The 12,252-nt window shown below is 57.9% G+C and overlaps 1 protein-coding gene across 1 annotated transcript in view; it reads right to left on the reverse strand.

Annotated features, from left to right (window-relative positions):
• The window catches only part of AHRR (aryl hydrocarbon receptor repressor), an 82,316-nt gene extending 74,946 nt beyond the window's left edge, over window positions 1-7,370 (reverse strand). Inside the window, exon 1 of the mRNA XM_052659281.1 lies at window positions 7,280-7,370. Coding sequence (XP_052515241.1) covers window positions 7,280-7,370 — 91 coding nt within the window. The remainder of the gene's footprint in view (window positions 1-7,279) is intronic.
• Between the last annotated feature and the right edge of the window lie 4,882 nt (window positions 7,371-12,252).

A 12,252-nucleotide genomic window follows, 5' to 3' on the forward strand; every position in this document is an offset into this window, starting at 1 on the left:
CAATGAAGAAACAAAGGGAAACAGGGACTAAATGGCAGCGCAGTCGTTAGGCTCAGTCAAGGACCTTCGGCTCTGTCTCAAAGGCTATACGTGATATCCTGAGCCATATCCTGTGAGCTGTCTTATAGGCACTGAAACACCAGGTGGAGAATTTAAACTGCATGATGGCCAGACTGTACCCAGGAACTGGCCTCAAAGAAATGGTGACAAACTGGCCCGGAGCTGAAAATTAACTGCACCTAAAACCACCGAGATGATGCTGGTCAGACCACCGATGCCCAGTTTGAAGACGACTGTCAGAGCTGACTGTGCTATTTCCGCATGTAGAACCCCGCCCCCCCTCTTCTGTCTATAAAAGCTCTTGCCCTGTTGGTTGCCAGTAGGGGGGTGGAAGTCAGCCTTTGGACAGACATCGGCCATCCTCTCTCCGTCCCAGCTGCCAGCATCTGAAATAAAGCAAAGTTTCCACAAACCTGGCCTGTTTGCTGGCTTTTGGGCAGCGAGTAGCCAGACCCCACATACCTTTTGGTAAGAGATTTTGCAGCAAGCAGCCCACCTCACTCTTTTGGAAACAAAGGGACATCACTACAGATCCCACAGCCATCAGAAGAAAAGCAAGAGAACATGGTCATGAACTTAGCTGTGTGCCCTGCAAGCTCATGTGCCAGAGCCCTGGTCCCACATCTGACTGCCCTGGAGACTGGCCTTCAAGGAGGCGATTAGGGCTAAACGGGGTCTTCCAGGCGGAACCCTGCCCTGCCAGAACTGCTGGCCTCACAAGAAGAGGGAGAGAGCACAACACTCTTCACTGCGTGTGAGCTAAAAAGCCCCTTCTCACCAGAAGTCAGGTCAGCAGGCACCCTGATCTTGGACTTCACAGCTGCTGGAACTGTGAGGAATGAATCTTCACTTTTCACAGGTGTTGTTTAAGCCCCCGAGCCTGTGTGTTTTGTTATGGCAGTCCAAGGAGACTAAGGGGCTTCCCTGGTGGCTCAGATGGTAAAGAATTTAGCCCATTTAACCCGATTCAATCCCTGGGTTGGGAAGATCCCCTGGAGAAGGGAATGGCAACCCCCTCTTGCCTGGAGAATTCCATGGACAGAGGAGCCTGGCGGGCTATGGTCCCTGGGGTCACACAGAGTCAGACACCACTGAGCAATAACACTTTCACTAAAGGGACTAAGAAAAACACTCTGGCCACAGATTCAACAGTTTAGATGAAATGGACCAGTTTCCTGAAGGACATAAACTAACAAACTCACTCAAGAAAAATAACCTGCTTAGCCTGTATCTACTCCTACGACAAACAAAAGCAAGAGCCCAGGTGAAGTCACTGGCAAATTCTACCAGCTGAAGGGAGAAACCATACAATTCTCTGCAAAAACTAAAACCAAATTTAAACCTGACAACCAGCTTAGTTAAGTTCAGCATTCCCGATACTAAAACCAAAGATGTTTAGAGTAAACTATAGACAAAAGTCATCCCTCACAAACACAGGCACGGAAATCTTCAATTAAATGTTAGCAAAGAGGAACCAGAAATATACAGAGAGCACAACATATCACAAGTGAGGTTTGCTCAAGGAATTCAAGAAATTGAGTATAATTCACTTTGTTTATGAACAAGAGAAAAACACATATGGTCACCTCAACATATATAAAATGCATTAGGCCAAATCCATGTAGAATAATTTTTAAAACTCTCATTAAACTAGGAATAGAAGGAAGTTAATTAACCTGATAAAGTGTTAGTCACTCATGTGTGTCCAACTCTTTGTGACCCCATGAAGTGTAACTCACCAGGCTCCTCTGTCCATGGAATTCTCCAGGCAAGAGGACTGGAGTGGGTTGCCATTCCCTGCTCCAGGAGATCTTCCCGACCCAGGAATCGTACCCAGGTCTCCTGCACTGCAGATGGATTCTTTACCACCTGAGCCACCAGGGAAGCTCAGCCTGGTAAAAGGCATCTACGGAAAGATGTGCAGCGGACGTCACACCTAGGAGGGAAAGGCTGAGCACATCCCCGAGACGTGAACGAGACAAAGGTGTCCTCGCCATCATCCCCCAGTGTCCACAGGCAACATGATGGTACACAGGGCAAGTGACAGAATTTGGCTATGACAAACCTCGTATAATAACTGAGTTCAGCGAGGTCACAGAGAAAAAGGACAATATAGAAAAGTCAACTGTGTTTCCATGCACTAGCAATGAACAACTGAATACAGATATTGAAAAAAAACATACCATTTATAATAGCATCAAAATAAAAATTAAATATTTAGATATTTCAAGAGGCTTAATATGTGTAACTGGGGCCCTAAAGAATAGGAGGGCAAAGGAGGTGACAGAAGTAAGCAAGAATAGCAGAAATTTGTCCAAACAATGAAAACTACAAACCTACAGATTCAGGAAGTCAGTGTATCCCAAGCGTAAGAAAGAGGGAAAAAACTATACAAGGCACATCAAAATCAACTCGCTCACAACCAGCAATAACGAGGATAATCTTAGCAGCTGCCAGAGACCACAGTGTTGGGCACAGAGGGGCACAGGTAAGTGTGACCACAGACGCCTCCTGAGAAACACGGGCGCGGAGGACACAGGAGCCGCACCCTTAAAGCACCAAAGGAAAAGGCACAGGAGTGGAATTCCTGACTCTGAACCTCACTGAGCAAAATTAAGGCTAAATAAAGACTTTTTCAGACATGAGAAAGCCGAAAGCGTTCGTTGCCAGCTGACCCACACTACAAGAAATGTGAAAGAGTGTCTTCAGGCCAAAGGAAAGTGATACCAGATGGAAACGTGGGTCCACAAGCGAACAGAAAGCACAGAAAGTGGTCGCTGTGCGGCAAAAATGCGGGACCCCTTCTTCCCGTTTAAATGTCTTTAAGAGAGATTCACTGTTTAAGCAACGACAACAGTGTGTAGTGAGGTTTATGACCCACGCAGACGAACACGGCAGCCACAGCACACAGAAGCCAGGAGGGGGATGAGGCGGCGCCCCAGCAGCAACGGGACACGAGTGCTGTGGGACACTGGCCACCACCAGGGGCTTCCGGCTCCCACGCATCCCGCCATCTGCGTGCTCCTGCCCACCCGTGCTGGGGGCCGGGAAGCGGGGCGACCACCCCTACTCTCCTGGAGCCTGAACCCCCACACCCAAACGAGCCCTCTGGGCACCTTCCTCAGTCCTAAATACCCTTTTGAGCTCTCTTTTCACTGTTGCTGATACTTCTTTCGATTAACCAAAGTCTCTCAATTTTAAAAAATTAAGTAAAAAAAACCATCAAAGGCTAATTTTTAAAGTCTACACATTTTAGAGATACATATACGCTAACACCTGTGGAAAAATGACATGTTGGCGATTGTTTCTACGCAATCTGGGGAGTAGGGTGGGGTTCATGCTGCCTGATGAATAGATCGGGCTTGTTATAAAACTCTCTCCACTTTTGTAGAAGGTTTGAAAACTTTCATAATAAAAGGGTTTAAAAGGCTTTGAAGAGAGATGTGGCATAAGAATAAACATGCGTGGTCTATGGATTTTCAACAACGAGGCCCTTCGATGGGGAAGAAGGGCCCCCTGACCAAAAGATTCTGGACAGCTGGACACGCACACACCGAAGGGTGGGGGACCCATCAACCACCGACAAAAGTCAACCAGTTAGTTAAAGACCTGAGGGTACGAGCTAAAACTGTAAAACCTGGAGGAAACAGAATGCTATGTTTCTTTCAGCCTTAAATTTGGCAATGGATTCTCAGATATGTCACCAAAAGCATAAGTAAGGAAAGAAAAATGAGATAAATTGAACTTCACCAAGATTTAAAATGTGGACTTCAAAGGACACTATCAAGAAAGTGAAGGGACACTCACACAGAGAATATTAAATACAAATCACATATCTGATAAAGTCTAGTATCCAGGCTATAAAAAGAACTCTTCAAACGCAAAAACAAAAAGACAAACAACCTAATTAAAAATGAGCAAAGGACCTGAACAGATATTTCTCCCTCGAAAGCATAGAAACGGTCCACAGGTACGTAAAAAGACGGTCACATCATGAGCCTCTAGGGAAATGCAAACCAAACCCACAACGAGACACCACTCTGTACCCACGGTGACGACTGCAATATTTTTAAAAAGGAAAACGACAAATGTCGGTGAGGATGTAGGGAAAATGGGTCCCAAGTGCCTTGCTGGTGGGGATGGAAAACGGCACAGCTCCTGTAGGAAGTGTTTGAGAATTTCCTCAAAAAGGGCAACACAGAGTCACTATACGACCCAGCAATTCCACTCCTCTCCCAAGAGGGCTGAAAGCGCACGCTCAGAGCACACAAACACTCGGAGCACCATCACTCACAACAGCCAGAAAGCAGAGACCACCCAGATGCCCACGAGTCGATGAGCAGGTCAGCGAAACGTGGCCCACACACACTGTGGCCTGCCACTCGCCGCAAGAAGGGGTGAAGCCCTGGCGTCCTGCAGCACGGATGGAGCTTGGAGACGCGACTCATTGGGACGGAAGGCAGGCCCCAAGGATGCACCCCAATTCCATGGGGAGGAAACGTCCAGAAAGTAGGTGAATGCCAGGGGCCAGAGGAAAAAAGAAGGGTATGGCGTTTCCATTTGGGATGAAGAAAATGTTTTGGAATTAGAGGTGGTAGTTGCACAGCTTTGGCAATATATCAATAAATACCACGGTACTGTAAATCCTTTAATGGTCAATTTTATGTAATTGAATGTTACCATCCTGAAAACAAAGAACACAAATTTCTATGTAAATGGAAATAAAGTGTCTGGAGTGGCCAGGGAAACGGGAGTGGCAGAAAAGGACCAAGCGGTGGCGGCGCTGGTGGGGTGTTCCCGGCGGGGGCAGGGCGGCTGGGCTGGGGTGTTCCTGGCAGTGCTGGGGCGGCTTCTGGGCAGGGGGGCAGCTGCAGGGCTTGGGGGGCAACAGCTGGCTTTGAAGCTGCGGGGTGACGAGTCTGAGGAAACGAGAGCTCTGGAGACGGGCTGGGGCGGGTGAGTGAGGCCTGGTGGCCACAGGCCGGAGCAGGGATGGGTGGGCAGATGCTTGGGAAGGGTCCAGCCTTCTCAGCTCACCCGGAGCCACAGGTACCAGGCCTGCCCTTCTCTGGGAAGCCAGGTCAGAACCTCGGGGCCTGGAACCCAGAGGGCGAGGTCATGTCATCCGAATTGCAAGGCCTCTCAATGACGGCAGGAGAGGACTGAGCCGCACCCAGAACCAGCCCAGCCTTAGGGGACACTGGCCAGGGACGTTCCCCCTCACCCGAGAGGGGCCGGGCACCCAGAGACCCGCTGAGCCCCATCAGGACCCAAAGCGGTGGGGGGCTGACCTGCACCGGCCCCAGGAGACCCCTCCCCAGCGCCACCATTCCCTAAACGAGCCCACGGCTTGGATCAGGGGTGGCGCGGGGTGGGGGTGACAGGGAAGATGAGCCGGGGGGGACACATCGAGGGGGTGGTGCTGACCCCTCACTTCCCTCCGTACAAACCCCCTCCAGCAGCAGGACTTGAGATGGATCCAGGCTCCCCAGTGCAGGCCTCCCCCAGCGTGCCCACAGCCAGCCCACAAAGGCCCAGGACGGTAAGGTCCTAAAAACGCAAGTTGTGGCACAAAGCACCAGCGCAAACAAATACACTCCAGGCACCCCGTGAAGGGTGGGAGAGGAGCCCCGGGATGCCGCTGTTCCCTGGAAGACGCTCGTCGGGCCTCAGTGCGGGCTCCATTTTCCTGACCACTTGCAGACTGTCCTCAAACAGATGCAGCCCTGGCAGGCCTGAACCATCCTCCCCAGAAACGCACCGCCGGGCAGTGTGGGGCCAGCCTCCCGGAGCTCGGAGCTGCCTCGGCTGCTCGGAGGGATCTGGGCTTTCCCAAGACCCTTTCATGGTAAAAATAATATTTGTCCACTTCATAAAATACACATAAGCAGAAAACAAAAATAAAAGAGCCTCCCACACCACAGAGTGGTGCCCACAGCTCCCGCCCAGCGTGTGTGCCCCTGTCCACGCGGCCGCCCCACTCTGGGGCCAAATCAAGAAGTGGACAATGCCCAAGGTCCAAGTCCAAGCTCTGCCCAGGACCACCCCGAAGTCCTCACGGGCACACAGACCACAGGCGTGGTCTGCTGGCCCTGGCGGCTGGAGCCGGCACAGACTGCGCCCTCCCCCCCCCGGGGGACAGAAGGCCGCTCACCTGCCCACGAGTGGGTCCTGAGACCACCGGGACGGGGCTTGGGCCCAACAGGCTGCAGAAGTCAGGCTGGAGGCCCTGATGGCGGACGCTGGGCGGAGACCCGCCAGGCTCAGGAGCCCGCCTCCACCAGAGGCCCCTGGAGACAGCCCGGGTGGGCCGGGCTGCTGACCAGGCCAGGAGAGGTCCAGTCACGACTGTCGAGTACCCGGAGTGAGAGGGCAAGTGCCCAGGGTGCGCTCTCATGCCTCCCGTCTGCACCCGGCCCCTTGAGGGTCAGAGCCTGTGGCCGGTCACACACAGGCCCCACGTGAGTCACCGGGCAGGCACAGCTGGAGACCCGCTGGACACTTCCAAGGGGGCAGCCTCTGGCCCCAGCCCCTCAGACCAACCGGGAGACAGACAGAGGAACCCCAGGGCCAACCTCCCAAGGCCTCTGGCCTTGGACCTCTGACTGGTCACCTGCCCTGTGGGCAGCCCAGTGCCTTTCACAAAGTGCCCACAAGCTGGGGATTTTCCACCACTCAAAATAAGACTTTAGGGAGAAAAATTTTCTTGGTGCCACTAACTGAAGCCCAGCGAATTCCTGGAACACATGCCTTCAGCCTTCTCCAGTGTGAGAAGGAAGGCTGGCGCTCCCTGCCGGGAAGGAGGGGGCTGAGCTGCACACCCCCAGCTCTGGGGCCCCCCCCCCCACCCTCACCAGCTGCCTTGGGGAGGGCTCAGGGGTTCAGTTCCAAGTCTCCCCCCAACCCCTAGCATCTGCCCGAAACATTTCCTAGGGAAACCGGGCCAGGAGCTGAGGGCAATTGGCCCAGCTCTCCCAAAGCCGGGGGAGGGGGCTGTCCCACGCACCCAGGTCGGGAAGCTGAGTGACCACAAGCAATGGAAGTGCACTGGCGCCCCTCGAAAGTTCCTGTTTTATTTTTGGGTAAGCAGCTGCCGCTTGGACCCCCGGGCCTGGAGACTTGAGGATGGGGTGAGTGGAGGGGGACCCTTGGGGCGACGGCTCTGCGCGCGGGTCTCCACCGCCGAGCCGGAGCGGCGGAGCGCGCCCGGGGCACTTACCCGGCCGGCGGGGCGCGGAGGCTCGGCAGCGCGCGCGGGAGGCGTCCGCCGGGGCCGGGAGCTGTGTCGGCACGGCTGCCGGCGCTCGCATCTCAGGGACCAGGCGGCGGCGGCGGCGGCCGCGAAAGGACAGCTCCACCCCGGCACGCGCGCCGCCCCGCCCCGAGACGACCGAGCCCCGGCGGCGGCAGGGGGCGCGCGCGTGCACCCCGCGCGGTCCGGGGCCCCGGGGCGGCCCGCGCGTCCCCGCCCGGGGCGGCCTGCCCCGCGCCCCTCTCTCCCCGCGGTCCCCGAGTCCGAGCGAGCCACGGTGGGCTCGTGCCCTGCGCCTCCCGCGTCCTCGCGGAGCGCTCGACGCCCTGCCGCCTCCAGGCTGCGCTGTGCCCCTCGGGGCCCGCATGCTCCCCGCGGGAGCCCCGGACTCTAGTCCTCGCCTCCAGTCGCGGCCCCCTTCCGCCCCGCCAGCTGAGGCCGGTGGGCACCTCACCGCGGTGCGGAGGTGCAGGGCCCGAACTCCCCTAGCCGCTGGGTCCCGGCATCCGGATCAGAATGTGTAACGTAGCATATCCTGCTCTACCTGCTTCAGTGGGGTTATTGCTAAAACCAAAGGGTCTTACAGTTTAAAATATTAATATCGTACTTTTAACCTCGCACCTTCCAGGAGGAAGTCTTGATCCGGACTTTTCTGGTTCAGGGGATCTAAGGCCTCCAGCCGACCCTTCCCATCTTTCCCGCGCTCCTTCCCTCTCTTCCACCCTGACCCTCCTACCCTCCCTCCGTCTTGGTGGACATGTCCGGACTTTGGAAGGCCCGCTTTCCCTCACTGGGTTGGAGCTGCATATCTGGCCCAGAGCCTCCCAGACATCCACGAACCTCACCTCACACCCTGGGTTCTCCACAAAGTCTGAAGGGTCCCTGGAGACCTCGGCCCAGGGGCCTCCTTGTGTTGCTCGGCAATCCGGACCCTCCCCGGTCCCCGGGGAACCGCGCATTGTCTTCATGCAAGCCTGCAGCCAGCCCTGATCCCACCCCCACCCAGAGCCCCGGTCCCATCCTGACCTCACAGACCACAGGCCTCAGGACCTTGGCACTTGCTCCTGCTCCAGGAAATCTCTTCTGCAGATACTGGCAGGACTGGCGCTCTGATCCTCTGTCTTCAGAGAGAACATCCACCCCAGATCAAACCCTGCTGTCCATCTCCTCTGCCTTTTACAGGGCTTATTCTTGCCTGAAATCACACAGATGTTTCTTTGCTCCAGTGTCTAATAGGCAAACTCACCAGGTCTATTCACTTCTACCTGAGGAAAAGCAGAGCCCCCACTGCAGAACAAGGGCTCAGAGTGTCAGCTTTTGTCATTACTGCTTTATGTTACCTTTTGACATGGAGCAACATGCAGCTATGCGGCTGTATTTTTTAAGCAGTTAAAATCAGCTGCTGTGTCTTGATCCAAGTTTTGTAAAGTGCGTTGTGCGCAGAAAGACTCTGGGTGCGTAACTCAGATCACAGGCGAACTTTCATTTCTTCCCCTTGTAAAAAGCCCACAATTGCTGATTATTTTGCAGAAGCACGGAGTGCTTTGGAACTACTTTCATTGTTTCCCTTTTGGTTAAAAAGAAAGAGCAAGCACGCGTAAGACGTTGGGAGGGTGCATCTCGGATGGCAGGGGCAACAGGCTCCCCTCTGTGAAGGCCAGGCCTGTAGGGGGCCCTCAGAGCAGGATGGAGGGTGGAGACCCGTGGGTGGGTGACAGAAGGACACGGAGCTTTGTTTACAGAGCCCGGCATCCACTGTGTCCCCTCGAGCTTGCTGTCCCGGCATCATTCCTACGCCCCCACCAGCCCCCTGGGGAGCCCGCCTGCGTGAGACACCTCAGCGCTTCTTGCTGCCTCTTCCCGGGGCCGCCCTAGGACGAGTACAGCAGAAGCCAGTGTCCACGCACCCCCCCCCCCCCCCCGCCCCGCCACTCCAGCCTCCCGTCGGCTGTGCCTGCCCCAGAGCCCACGGCCTCTGCAGACCTGGGGGCGTCACTGGGACTGAACACAAACAGGGCAGCCCTCCCAGGGCGGTGCCTCCTCTGAAGCCCCAGGGACCCAGGGTGGCCCCTTTATGAGAGCCCCCGGGTGCATTCCCACCGTGAGCGTGACTCCGGGCCTGCCGGGCAGTGTTCCCAGGAGGCCAGCAGGACACAGTCCACACAGACCGTGGAGACACACGGCAGCTTGTGGGTGCCCTGTTTTATTTACCACCATGTGGAGAAGGAAATGGCAACCCACTCCAGTGTTCTCTCCTGGAGAATCCCATGTACAGGGGAGCCTGGCAGGCTGTAGTCCTTGGGGTCGCTGAGAGTCGGACACAACCGAGCGACTGAGCAACGTGCCCACCCTGCCCACTGCCCCCCGCACTGTGCCCCTCTGGGGCTGTGACTCGGGTGGGGTTCTCTTCAGAACCTCCCCTCCCTCCACACTCAGGAACCCCAACTGCAAATAGGCTCCAGGTTGCTGAGTCTGCCCTCTCTCCCCGCCCTCCTTGCCCCGGCAACGAAGGTCCAACCAGCCAGGGACAGACTCCTCTTCCTTGGATCATTTGTCCTCCTAGGGTGGGAGGGTAGCCACCACCTGGCAGGGAAGAGGCTTGGGGAAGAGACCACCCCCAGGTGCCTTCGCTGCTCACTGGGTGTCTGCGTCCGCGCCCCAGACTTGCCGTCCTGGGAGGTGGGTGACGTGACCGCTACGCGAGCCCGAGCGCCATCCCTGCTATGCGGCCTGGTCCAACCACCCCACCTCCCCAGACAGCCAAGGCCTCCTCGAGGGCGGACGGGGTGTGCAGTTACTCTGCAGGTGCCCAGCACAGGAGCCAGGCCCCCCGGCCCCGGGGGACAGTGTGTTGCCCAAGCAGCCCTCGTCCAGGGCTGCGCTTTCTCTGTCCCCCCGTGAGGGGGGCGCCTGTAGTGCCGCAGTGCCCCCTCCCTGCCTGAGGGCCATCCCTGAGTGTGCCTAACTGAGTGTGCCTCCCTGAGTGTGCCTGAGTGTGTCCCATGCATGTCCCTGAGTGTGTCCAGTGTCCAGTGCACGGCCAAGCAGAGCTTCCTGCTCCAGGGCACAGAGCAGACGAGGGACTGTGCCCTCCAGCCTGGCGGGGGGTCAGGATCCCCAGGAGCCCTGCTTGTGAAGAGGGTGCAGCCAAGACCCCCAGGCTCTGCCCTCCCCTCCTCTTGCTCCAGGATCCTTCTGACTGGAATGCTGTCCGGTGTATCCTTCAGCTTCAGGCAGAGGCCACCCCTGCCTCCCTCACTCCTGACCTTTGGGTTTTTTGTTGAGGGGGGCCAGGCAGCAGGAACTTTCATCTAGTCACTTCATCCCTAACCCTAACCTGCTACAGCCTCACAGCCCAGAACCAGCCACTGAGGGGACAGAAGGGAGGGGGAGGGGGAAGGAAGAGGCAGGGGGAGGGTGGGGAAGGGGGAGGGGAGGGGAGGGGAGGGGAGAGAGAAGGGAAGGGGAGGGGGAGAGGGAGGAGGGCAGGGGAGGGGAGGGAAGGGGGGAGGGAAGGGGGGGAGGGAAGGGGGGAGAGAGAAGGGAAGGGGGGAGAGGGAGGAGGGCAGGGGAGGGGAGGGAAGGGGGGAGGGAAGGGGGGAGGGAAGGGGGGGAGAGAGAAGGGAAGGGGAGGGGGAGAGGGAGGAGGGCAGGGGAGGGGAGGGAAGGGGGGAGGGAAGGGGGGAGGGAAGGGGGGAGAGAGAAGGGAAGGGGGGAGAGGGAGGAGGGCAGGGGAGGGGAGGGAAGGGGGGAGGAAAGGAGGGAGGGAAGGGGGGAGAGAGAAGGGAAGGGGAGGGGGAGAGGGAGGAGGGCAGGGGAGGGGAGGGAAGGGGGAGGGAAGGGGGGGGAGGGGAAGGGGGAGGGGAGGGGGGAGGGGAAGGGGGGAGAGAGAAGGGAAGGGGAGGGGGGAGAGGGAGGAGGGCAGGGGAGGGGAGGGAAGGGGGGAGGGAAGGGGGGAGGGAAGGGGGGAGAGAGAAGGGAAGGGGGGAGAGGGAGGAGGGCAGGGGAGGGGAGGGAAGGGGGGAGGAAAGGAGGGAGGGAAGGGGGGGAGAGAGAAGGGAAGGGGAGGGGGGAGAGGGAGGAGGGCAGGGGAGGGGAGGGAAGGGGGAGGGAAGGGGGGGAGGGAAGGGGGAGGGGAGGGGGAGGGAAGGGGGAGGGGGAGGGGGGAGGGAAGGGGGGAGAGAGAAGGGAAGGGGAGGGGGGAGAGGGAGGAGGGCAGGGGAGGGAGGGAAGGGGGAGGGAAGGGGGGGAGGGAAGGGGGAGGGGAGGGGGGAGGGAAGGGGGAGGGGAGGGGGGAGGGGAGGGGGGAGAGAGAAGGGAAGGGGAGGGGGAGAGGGAGGAGGGCAGGGGAGGGGAGGGGCGGGCCGGGAGGGGGAGGGTGGGCAGCTCACTGCAGCTACTTCCTTTCTTGCACAACCCGCTCCCCATGAGCGGTGACTCACTTGGTTTTCTTTGAACCTGCCTTGTCCCCCACATCCTTTGGTGTCTGAGAAGCGAGCCTTCCGCAGCTCCGTGAGTCAGGCCGCCTCAGCCCCCGCCCCGACCCCTCAGGCCCCGCTGCAGGCTCTGTCCGCCGGGGACCGGCCCCTCCTCCTGCAGGAGCTCCCCGGTTCCAGGGACGTGGGGGGCCTTCTCAGAAACTGCCCTGTCGGGCTGCGGGCGGCTCCGCAGAGCTCCCTGCTCCTGTCTGCGCCCGCGCTCCCCTCCAGTCCCCCCGGACGCACCTTAGCTCTGGAAAAGGCTCTCTTCTGTTCCGAATTTCTATTCCCCACAGTTCGCTCTGTTCTCTGGCTTTTCCCTTCCAGATGCTCTGCGTCCATTCTGTCATTCCTTTGACTGGAAGTGGCTCTTTTCTAACTGATGCGGTGTCTCCGGCCGTCTCTGAGACTGTGGCCGTCAGGAGTTCTGAGCTGCTCCTCTGGTCCTTGCTCTGCCCTCTT

Source organism: Budorcas taxicolor, chromosome 20, assembly GCF_023091745.1.
Source record: "Budorcas taxicolor isolate Tak-1 chromosome 20, Takin1.1, whole genome shotgun sequence".
In the NCBI taxonomy this organism is placed as follows: Eukaryota; Metazoa; Chordata; class Mammalia; order Artiodactyla; family Bovidae; genus Budorcas; species Budorcas taxicolor.